The 11,836-nt window shown below is 46.9% G+C and overlaps 1 protein-coding gene across 1 annotated transcript; it reads left to right on the top strand.

Annotated features, from left to right (window-relative positions):
• Nucleotides 1-5,052: 5,052 nt before the first annotated feature.
• LOC136517580 (geraniol 8-hydroxylase-like) lies at nucleotides 5,053-10,270 on the top strand. The gene is made up of 2 exons (XM_066511227.1): nucleotides 5,053-6,011; nucleotides 9,505-10,270. The coding sequence occupies exons 1-2, from the start codon at nucleotides 5,127-5,129 to the stop codon at nucleotides 10,108-10,110; spliced, it is 1,491 nt and encodes a 496-aa protein (XP_066367324.1). The 5' UTR covers nucleotides 5,053-5,126; the 3' UTR covers nucleotides 10,111-10,270.
• Nucleotides 10,271-11,836: the final 1,566 nt, after the last annotated feature.

The raw sequence follows: 11,836 nt of genomic DNA, 5'->3' as shown, positions 1-11,836 counted from the left end.
CAATCTACCTTCGTAGGATACCCCTTGTAGGACCGCCGACGATATTCTATCGACAGTTGGCGTGCCAGGTAGGGGTGTGCATGCTGTTTCCATGACGAATAAGATGGTACACTTTTCAAGCTCTTCGTCCTCTCTAGAGCCCGGCTAGATTTTTACGGTCGGATCGATCTCTTGGGTCATCAATGCTGACGGAGACAGAGAGATCTTGAAACCAGTGTAGATCGATTCTGCACCGACCACACCAATGCCTGAAATAGCAGATCCGATCTCGAAACTGCCTCCGATGTCGTCTTCACCAACAACTTGTCGCCCGTTGCCCCGCTACTCGAGGAAGCAGGTCGACAACGACGATCTGATCACATCCATCGATCAGGTCGGCTAGAAGCTCGCCGACTGGCTCTCCCTCATGGAATCGGCTCTGACCACTCTGGTTCGGCGCCGACCACTTTCCGATTCTGATCTATCGGAAGCTGATCGGCAAACTCCAGGGGATACGGGCACCATCCATCAGGATGCCCTAAGGGACAAATTCACCGACCAGATTGGAGACATCTATCCTCTCGCCGACCCGATCGCCGACCAGCTCTTGTCGACTGTCAATATGATGCAAATCGGCCAACGTCCCGAAGAATCCCTCTACACCATCCTAGAGGAAAATCCAGACTCTGAGTACCAGGGCTCTACGAAGATTGTAGCCGAAACCGCTACCGTCCAACCTCCTTTTCAACCCTTCAGAGGAGGCAGGATTTTTAATGTCAACATCGACAACCCTCCATGGGATGGAGAAATCGATGAGGACTGCGCAGCTTGCGTCAACAGAAACGCCAACCCGTCTATCAAAGCGCCATGCAGTATCGCTTCTCCAACCAGATCGAATGCGGTTACGTCAACAATCTCCCCGAAACTGATCTGCCTAAGGCTGACCAACACCATAAGGACAATGTCGCCCGGACTACTCGTTCCGACACTAGCTGCATCGCAACGATAATCGCCGCATAGAACTATGCTATGACGACCACGACCGCCGCCACGACGACAGGCTGGAAAGCTCGAGGGCCGGGCAATTTCGTCGACGCCGATCAGACGTTCTGTCTAAAGCTAAGTCATGTTTTAATGTTTTTCTAAATATTCCCCAACCTTCATATATCTCCATGATGTTTCTCCGAGCTGTTTTCTCTATATTTGCTCTCTAAAAGATTTTCTTTCATGTATACTATCTTAAAGATGACATACAGCTAATCCTAAGGCAAATCCCCAAACAGTCATGTTGATGCTCGGATGTTCCCAGAGATGGCCCTGTGTTCGGCTTCTCCCTACACGTGCACGAGTGTCTGCCCTCTACGTTAGGGGTGGTCGGCAGCGCCTCCTTAGCGACGCCCTGCTCTTTCTACACGCGCACGGGCTCCGCGCTCCGCGTTATGGTTAACAGGCTAGCTAGTGCTGGAGACTTCGCTACAAACTAACTGGTCGGACGGTTTATATTAAATATAAACACATCTTCATAATAACACTAAGTGTTCACACCAACTGATCGCCGAGTTGCATACACTATTTCATCACCATTGCTGATTCTTCTCTGGAGTTCATATATTTTATTTTTACATCATGTACTATCCATTCTACATATTTACTGCAGGATCATCGTCCCGGTGGTCGCACCACCTGGTCTTTGGACTTCTCTGCCAATCAACTGGTCGGACTGCAAAGTTTATGGACTTCGTCGCCGAACAGTTGGTCGGACTGTTCGGCGTTTACTTCTACTCGGCGCTCACTTCGGTGCTCGATTTTTCGCCAACCAACTGGTCGGATTGTCCGCCGCTCCATCGTCAGTTATGCTGGGGGCTCACCAGCTAAGCTGGGGACTCCACAGCATTTGGATTGTTCGTCGCTTCATTGTCAGCCACGCTAGGGTTCGCCAGCTAAGCTGGGAACTCCTCGACGTTTGGATTCTTCGTGCAAGCGTCGCCAGCTAAGCTGGGGACTCCTCGGCGTTTGAATTCTTCGTGCAAGCGTCGCTAGCTAAGCTAGGGACTCTTCGGTGTTCGGATTCTTCGTGCAAGAGTCGCCAACTAAGCTGGGGACTCCCTTGGCGGTCGAATCTTGCTACGTCTCATCGGTGTACTGTCAACTTGCTCCACGTTGTTCGGATCAGGGTGCTGATCTTGGGTAGCATGTCTGGTGTCTTGATATACACATGACAATGACATTGGTAAGCTTTCAGGCTTATTTTCTTTGACCCTGCTACAAGATTTATTTCTTCATCTTCCAGCAGGTTCGGAGACTAAGTGGACACACTTCACCTTGTAGTGAGTGTGTTTTCTTTAATCTATTCATTGGAAGACTCCGTGCCTCCCGAAGTTGAAGAAGATTATCTCCATTTCTCATGGTCGGACTCTAAGTGGGCACACTTGGTTTACAGCGAGAAAATTTTTTATTTTGAACTTGAGCTCCTTACATCCTTCTGGTAAGCCTTACTTGGGTAAGCTGGTGCTCGGCCGGACAGTTAAGCTAGTCGGCTATGGTCTACAACTGCTCAGCGACTCATTAGAGTGATCGAACTATGAGTCTGACTGCTCGGCTTTGTTTACACCTGTTGGGATAAAGCTCAAGACAACGTTGCACAATGGATACAAGGCGCTCGGGGACTAGCTGTGGGGGGTACGACCCCGGATACCCATGGCAGACTACTTGGGCTGCGCCGCCAGGGGTGGTCCAGCCCAAAAGACGAAGACTTACGATGCACGGTGTTGCTCGGCGTATACCGCAAGACATCAAGGGCGATATCATGAAGATGCTACGAGATCTGTTAGGATATGCTCGATCCCGTGATTCTTGTGATCTGTTATTACTTACTGGTTATCTCCTAGACCTAACCGATTTGTAACCCTACCCCCAGCTATATAAGGTGGATAGGGGACTCCCTCAAAACACAGGCAATATTATACGATAGTCAATACAAACAGACAGACCATAGGAGTAGGGTATTACGTCGTGCTGACGGTCCGAACCTGTCTAACTCTTGTATCTCTGTTGCCTTCTTGTTCTTGATTACGCGCACATCTGCCGATCAATCTACCTTCGTAGAATACCACTCGGAGGACTGCCGACGATATTATGTCGACAGTTACTTTGTGTCATCTTTTATAATAACGGATGTGGGTAATTTAGATATGAGTAAAATGCACTGACGGTCATCGAACTTGGCAGCTAGTGTCGTATGAGTCCCTAAACTCCTAAAATGCACATCTAGGTCTACAGACTTGGCCCATGTTGCACCATAGGTCCAAATGGGCCTTGGCTAGACCTGATCGCCGATGTGGCAGCCCACGCTGGCATCGGCGTCGTCCCTGCGCGCTCCGCGCTCGCCCCGCGGCGTGTCCCTTGTCCGCCGCCGCGCCAACCGGGCCTCGTCTGTGTGGACTGCGCCGCTCGCCAACGTCGTGCCCTGCCTCGTCGTGTCACCCGTACGTTGAACGTGCCCAGACCCGTCGCTGCGCCGAGAGGCCACTGGCTAGGTGCCTCCGTGCCTGTCTGAGTCCGGCCGCCGTGGGTGTAGGGCACGGGGAGGTATTGCCGAGGAACGAGGTTGTAGACGCAGCGCGGCGTGGGCCTGCTCTTCTTGCCAGACTTGGAGCCTATGCCCTTGGAGGCAGTGTCGGGCAGGCCACCTGAGGCCCTGAGCGGATCAGCAGGGATGCATGCATGGAGTTTCCCATTGAGAGGTCGGACCACATCGTCAAGCGCGTCGTCGTCTGCGGCGTGCCCAAGCTGGACTGCGACTGCGAGGCCGTGACGTCGCGCGCGTACCCGACGGAGGCCATCTACGGCGCCGCCGAGGTAGGCGTACGTCGGGGCAGCTGGGTCCGCCGCAGTTGAGGGTCACGCCGATACTACAGGAGAGGAGCATCGCCATTTGCCAGTCGTCGCCGTAGATCACCGAGATGTCGTACAACTTCTGGGCACCGCCGCTGGTGCCGATGGCGAAAAACTCGGCCAGCGTCATATGGGAAGCTCCCCGGAGAGTGTGCAGGAGAGCACGCCGCCGCAGTCGCCGGTCTGGCAGCTCCCGCTGCCGTCGCTGAAGGAGCACCCCTTGCGGCCCCACACCCTGCCGGACTGCGTGCCCGTGGGCGCACTGAGGCACGTCCACCGTCCACGTCTGCCCGGGGTCCAGCTGTGTCCGCCGGCCACACCGTTGAGCAGCTCATGATTGGCGTGGTGTGCATATGGGTGCACATACGAGTCACGGTTGGCACGGCGGTGGGCGGGGGGCGCGGTCCACTCGGACGAGGCGTGGTGGCGGACGGGGACACGCCGTCGGGCGAAGGCGGAGCGCACAGGGACGAGGTGGGTGCCAGCGTGGGCTGCCACGTCGGCGATTAGGTCTGGCCAAGGCCCATTTGGACCTATGGTGCCGCATGTGCCAAGTTTGTGAACTTAGGTGTGCATTTTAAGAGTTCAGGGACCTAGATGGCACACGCCGCCAAATTCGAGGACCGCTAGTGCATTTTACTCTTTAGATATATATTTAGGGGTTATTTAAATTATCTGACCAGGACTTATGATAGATGTAACTAGTTTTTTTAGAAAAATGAAATGTATCTTTTGGCTATTATTGGTGATGATGATTAGAGTCTTTCAAATTAAAGGCAAATGTATCTATTTAATATGCAAATTTCTATCATTTATTTATTACGTCGATGTATGAGAATTAACGTGGAGAGTGGAGACTCCTTTCAAATCTCCTCGTCATAGCACGTCATTTTCTCTACTAAATTTCATTTGAAATATCAGGACAGCCATTCGAATAAATATTAGAACTGCTCTATATAAATAATTAAATACTCTACCAGATCATATATGATGAAACTAAGCCTTGAGCACTAACATTTTTTATATAATTTCTACATAGCCTACCAGAATTTAACAAAATTCCAATAGTGACACATAGTAGGTATTCAATTGGCTGGATCTTGGACGGACCTTTTGCACCGTTGCGTGGAAGAATCGAGAAAATTTGAGTTTGACAGCTCTATGGATTCATCAATAAAGAGCCGCCGAAGGCTCATCACGAATACACAACATACAGGCCCTGTTCTCCCAGACTCCCACAGTTCGCAGATAGAATGGATGAGCTGCTCTCGTGGCTGGCATGGCTTATCGCCTCCCTCATTGCCGTCTGCTTCCTTGATCTCCTAGCACATCCACGCCGCGGTCTCCCACCGGGGCCTCGCCCTCTGCCCCTTGTCGGCAACCTCCACCTCCTCGGTGACCAGCCGCACCGCTCCCTTGCCGGCCTTGCGAAGCTCTACGGCCCGCTCATGTCCCTCCGCCTGGGCACGGTCACCACGGTTGTCGTGTCCTCCCCGGAAGCCGCACGCGAGTTCTTGCAGAAGCACGACGCTGTCTTCGCGACGCGGTTTGTACCAGACGCCACTGTCGACCATGCCAAGAACTCCGTCGTCTGGCTGCCCAACTCGCCGCGCTGGCGCGCGCTCAGAAAGATTATGGGCAGGGAGCTTTTTGCGCCGCACAGACTGGACGCGCTCCAGCACCTCCGGCGTGAGAAGGTGCAGCTGCTAGTGGACCACGTCGGCCGGTTAGCACGTGAGGGCGTGGCGGTGGACGTCGGCCGCGTGGCGTTCACAACGATGCTGAACCTCCTCTCGAGAACTATGTTTTCTTGCGACCTGACAAATCTGGACGACCATGGCGAGTCCAAAGGGTTCCAAGAAGTGGTAACGGAGATCATGGAGGCCGCGGCCAGTCCGAACATGTCGGACTTCTACCCAGCGCTCGCGGCTGCCGACCTGCAAGGCTGTCGCCGGCGCTTTGCCAGGTTGCTTGCACGGCTGCACCGGGCGTTCGACGTGGAGATCGACCGGAGGGTGCACGACCGCAAGGCTGGACAACCACGAAAGGGCGACTTCCTTGACCTGTTGCTGGACAGCGAGATGGACAACAATGCCACGGCGGGGCTTGATCGTGACACGCTACGGTCGATGTTTACGGTAAGCACCATCTACAGTGCTAGTTTTTACTTTTTACTAGGTCTTTATTTACACCCATGTAAGAGCAACTCTAAAAGATTCTCTATATCCTTCTTAAATGATAGTAATATAGATTTTGGTAAAAAACAACCCTCTAATAGCTTCTCTAAATGTTTATCCAAATATAGTCAGTCTTCTATTTCGGATTTTTCGTTAGCGAAAAATAGAATACGAGAATGACTCTATAGAGTGCGCACGAGGTATAGAAAAAAATTGGAGAGTGAAAAGATATAAAAAACAATTTTTATATAAATAATTCTTCAAATGATGATTTAGAGAGTGAGATTTAGAAATGCTCTTGAGATGCTCTAAGGTGCTACAGTACTTGGTCTTGTCGTAATGTATGTTTTGGAAAATTGAAGCTTCATAAACATTTTGGTTGATCATAATTTAATATAGTTTTGTAAAAAGAAATTGTATAACCTAAACCCACATTTATATATAGTTCTTTTACATCACAGTAGAACTCTAGCTACAAAATAGCATACTGTCTGATGAAAAGATGATCAAATTCAAACTTTATTTATTTGCTGATCATGTTAATTAAAAAATTGTCCTATATATGTTGAACTCAAGGAATACAAAAGTATATATAGTTTATAAAAGTGATACATACAGTTAGTGGTATTCCCTCGCGTATACCGTTCAAGGGATGGTAGAAAATCGGCTATTTCATATGCCTTACATGCACTCCTTGTGGACATAATACACGGTGCCGAATGTGTGTTAAACTTTTGCAAGGTTGGTCAGCGCCACAAAAATGGTTTCTAGATATTCTTGAGAATCCTACAATTTTCCTTCAAAAGATTGCAGTGATAATCATATAGTAACCTAGCTAATAACCAGATCGAGCGTGACACTTTTGTAATTTAGCTTGGTTCTATGTTCAATCAATGCTGTGGGGCTACCTTTGGGCTGCTGTCATGAGATTTTGTGAAAAATGATCCACCACGTATATAGAAAATAAGGATTTTGTGGTGCATCCAAGATGGTATGGGCCCATCGAGACTGACATTTTTCACCCGTTGTGATTGCATTCCAGTGATCACATATATGCATGTTGTCACGTGGGGGAACGTGTGTGTGTGGTGGTGGTGTTGGGGGGCGGCTTTGGGTGCTCCCTAACTCTCACCTATTTGAATGGTTTAAAAATGTTGCCTTACTTGGTTCTTTAATTTTCAGTGTTGGCTACAATTCAGAACTTCTATTGTTATTAACACATATTAAAACCTACTTCCTCCGTCCTGTAATATAGTTTATTCTAGCATTCAAAATTTGTCCTTAAATATAATGCATTCTAGAGGACAAAAACCAAATTTACATTAAATACTTTCGTTTATCAACCAATCATCATTAATCATGTGAATGATAGCATCTGATTAGAAAATAAAATGAGAGTACATGTGCCTTTTATGTTCTCTCTTAATTTGTCTTAAAATTTCTAGAATGCACTATATTACGGGACATAGGGAGTAGATTTGCATAAAAGGTATTTATATAAAAATATATATCCTTTTGTGTATCACATTATGAATGAAGTTGTTAAAGCTTAATTTTTATCTCAAATTGTCATTGTAAAACATCAACAATGTTACATGGAAAAAATAACACCAGGCGCCATCATGGCATGTGCACTCAAAGTATCAAAAATAGGCATTTTACATATACTCGACGCAACCATAGAAAACCTCCCTCTCACCTTGTACCATGTGATTTTGGTGTAAGCATATGTTGAACTATAAAGATTTTGTTTGGTTTAAGGGCATAGTTGGATGGAATATGGTGATCTATGAATTTTAGGATAGAATGATCCATGCTACCTCTTTCAAAGGACCAAATGATCCAAGAGGGGGTTGAATTGGGTTCTATAAAGATTTGAATTAAAGCGCGTCAACCTTAGACTATGCAAATTCTATCCTTCTTTAGCACCTTGCCTCCTAAGTTCTACAAAAGCACTCTAGTGAGTCCTTAGGGCCAACAATGCTAATCAAGTCCTTAGCAAGGATCACACTAAGAAAATGGTCATGTAACCTATGACAAGCAAATTAGCATGAATTCTAGATGTCACACAATGAACTTGCAATGAAAATAGAACAAGTTAAAAAGCTAGGCAAAGAGACAACAAAATTTTTCTCGTGGTCTCAGGTTGTTGCTACAACCCCCTACTCCATGTTGGTACACCTAAGTCACAAAGACTTGGTTATGATCTGCTCCACTAATGAATAACCATTCGCCACTTTGGCATAGTATGTTTCAATAGCTTGACAAGCTTCTAGATCCCCCTCAAAATGACTCCACCGAGGAAGGTCACCAAGTCCTCCACCAAACCATCTAGAGTAACAAGTCTTCAGGCCTCCAACTCAAGGAACCCAAGCAAGAAGACCGATAACACTCAAGGCTAACACTCTAATCTCACATCTTGGTTTGGGTGGCTCTCCAAATGCTTTACTATCTTCTCTATAGGTGCTAACAAGAATGAGGTGTGAGGGTGGCTCCAAATGAGCTAGGTGTAGCACTTATATAGAGGGTGAAGAGGGTGCTAGCCATTGCAAAAAGTTGACATATGCTGTCATCCTCAGGTGATCCACCCGCCTCCACATGCCACGTCAAATAATACAATGGTGTTGTGCCAGATGATTCCTCTAACAGCTAGATGGGAATATACCAAAATATTCCTTGTGGTATGATACACCGGTGGGTCACTCACAGTCCCACCAGATCATACGATGCACCATAGAGACTTGGTCAACAGATCACTAAGTACAACTTGGCCCACTAGATTATCCCCTGAGGTCACTAAGTTAAACTTGTTTTGCTATAGTTACTTTGGTATTTTCTTCTTAAATTTTTGTTGTGTTGTTGGTTTGTTAAAACTTCTAAAACTTGTTTCTTGAAATTTAGACATTTATTTGAGATCCTTGTATCCTAATTTGTCTCTAAGATTCTTTTGGAATCTTTTTAGTCGTTTGTATATTTACCATAAGCTATCTAGAGTTAACTAGATTATTATTCAAGTAAAAGTTCTATTTCAAAATTTAAGAAAACCATGAACATGGTAATGGAGCAACATGGATTCCGAACCGCCCCTTGCCACCAAGGGAACTAGGGAACAGTTTGGACCTACCAGAAAATATAGGCCGGGTTTAAGACCCCAAATTTGCACTTAGGAGTTTTTGACCTAAATGAGAATGCAGAACACAAGTTGTTGTGTAGCTAGCTGAAGGAAGTGAAGAGTAAAAACAAGTTGGTAGGCTGCTACTATTTCTTTGGGAGAGTTTACAATTTGATATATCGTGCAAATGGCAAACACAAGGCATTTGCACTAACAGCTTCTTGTAAAAGATCATACATTGCTTTTATTGAACAATTTCGAATATCTACATAAAAATCTTTGACGTCACTAAAATTCTGTAATGGTTGAGACTGTTAATTTCATAATATGATCATGTTTTAGGATTTATTTGCTGCGGGAAGTGACACAAGCTCTAGCACAGTGGAATGGGCAATGACGGAGTTGCTTCAAAATCCAGTGTCAATGTCTAAAGTTTGCAATGAGCTTGCAGGAATTATTGGCTCAGGAAGAAATATTGAAGAATCACAAATTGGCCAGTTGCCGTATCTTCAAGCTGTGATTAAAGAAACTTTTCGACTCCATCCTCCTGCTCCATTATTGTTACCACGTCAAGCTGAGACGGCAACAAAAGTAATAGGTTACACAATACCTAAAGATGCTCATGTACTGATAAATATATGGGGAATGGGTCGAGATGCAAATATATGGTCTGAACCAGAGAAGTTCATGCCCGAAAGATTTTTGGCAAAGACGGTCGATTTCAAAGGTGGAGACTTTGGCCTCATCCCGTTTGGTGCAGGACGCCGGATTTGCCCTGGCATGCCATTGGCTATTAGGATGGTGCATCTGGTGCTTGGATCACTGTTAAATCAATTCAAATGGAAGCTTCCAGCTGATGTTGAAAGAAATGGAGTTGACATGGCAGAAAAATTTGGGGTGACACTGATCAAGGCTGTGCCACTCTGCGCTATAACTACACCAATTTGATAGGTCGGCACAACTGTATTTTGATCTTTTTTTTTTGGTGAATAACTGTATTTTGAACCTTCTTATTGTGCAATAATGTACTAAGCACAGATGATTTGCTAACTATAGTGAGACGCACCAACCATCAGCTGCATTTATTTCCTGAACATAAGACATGGTTTATTTAGACATATTGTATGTCTCAATGCATAGAAAAGCTACATATATATATAAAAAAATTCAAAACGTCTTATAAGTTGGAATGAAGGGAGTAACATTTATGATACATATATTTTTATAAAAAAGTTAAAGACATAAATATTGATATATTTTTTTATAAACTTAGCCAAACTTAAAAATATTTGACTTATTCGAAACCTAGAATTTTTTTATGACAGAGAGAGTACATATATATATTTCTAGGTCGAGGACATTTAAATCAACGGAACTGCCAGTACCCGGATGTCTGATCCGGGCGCTAGCATCCGGACGCTCGCGCCAGCTGCGCCTGCCCGTGCGCCCACCCGCCTGCACCTGCTTCACGTGGGGGCCCATGTCGCTCCGTTTCCCGCGCATGCTCGCGTCCACGCGGGCTGCGTCTCGATCTGCACTCGCTCTCGTTTCCCAGACCTGCCGCTTGCGCCCCTCCGCTCCCACACACATGCACGTGGGCCCAACGGCTGCAAGTATGTGGCTATGGCAGGTGGGTCCAACTACAACATTTAAACACCAGATCTACTTTTGCAACATCCAGATAAAACATTTGCAACATATGTCTAAAACAGATGAAACATTTGGGACATATAGTTGAAACACCATTGTAACATGTGCAACATCCCGATCTACTTTTGAAACATTCAGATGCAACACTTGTAACATACAAAAGAAGACAGATGAAACACTTGAGATATGCGTCTGAAACACTTGTAACATACAAGTATAAAAAACAGATGAAACATTGGGGATAGCGCTTGCAACATACGTGTACAACCATTGCAACATATGTAACATCCTGATCTAATTTTGCAACATCCGTATGAAACAATTGAAACATACGCTTGTAACATGTCTAAAAAACGTTAAGAAACACTTGAAACACAGCATCGTTGCGCGGCCATGACCTACTTGGTGGTGAACTGCGACAGATCGACGAGGAGGACAGGGAGCGGATGGAGGCCGCCTTGGCGGAGGCGCTGGAGTGGCAACGGCGAGGCCCAACCGAGCAGGGGCCGAGGAGGGCCGCCGCCTAGAGGGTCCCCATGAGGAGCGCCATCTCCCATGCCACCCCTGACGCCGTGGGCTGCTCTAGCACCTTGGCCATCGCCGACGGCACATACCCCATCAGAGCCACCTGCGCGGAGGCTGCGACAGGGTAGGGTGATGGACGCAGTAGTGTGTGTGTGGGTGGGTGGGTGGGGAGGAGATGAGGCGCGCGGCGCGGCGCAGGATGGAGCATGGCTTGGGAATGGGAAGCCAGTCGCGGGCGAGTGCTCGCGTCGTGGGAGGGAGCGAGCGGCGGGAAAAGGTGGCAGCAGCGAGATAGAGTGCGGGCACGGCGGCGATTCGAGAATGGGTGCACGCACGGCGATGATTCGTGAGCGGAGATTTTATTTATTTATTTTTTAAGCAACATGAGCAGCCGTATAATTGATAGTGTTGAGCTGTTCAGGCGGACGAGGCCTAGCAACTTGGGTGTTCGGAATTGTACGAGGTTTTCTTTCAATTGTTTTTCTCTTCCTATATCATC

This window comes from Miscanthus floridulus, chromosome 1 (assembly GCF_019320115.1).
Source record: "Miscanthus floridulus cultivar M001 chromosome 1, ASM1932011v1, whole genome shotgun sequence".
NCBI lineage: Eukaryota > Viridiplantae > Streptophyta > Magnoliopsida > Poales > Poaceae > Miscanthus > Miscanthus floridulus.
The sequence above is the reverse complement of the archived record's forward strand: the minus strand, read 5'-3'. Positions and strand labels throughout refer to the sequence as shown.

Coding starts and splice junctions, on each gene's coding strand:
- LOC136517580 (XM_066511227.1), top strand. CDS start 5,127: ATGGATGAGCTGCTCTCGTGGCTGGCATGGCTTATCGCCTCCCTCATT. Junction 6,012..9,504: donor CGCTACGGTCGATGTTTACG/GTAAGCACCATC, acceptor ATCATGTTTTAG/GATTTATTTGCTGCGGGAAG.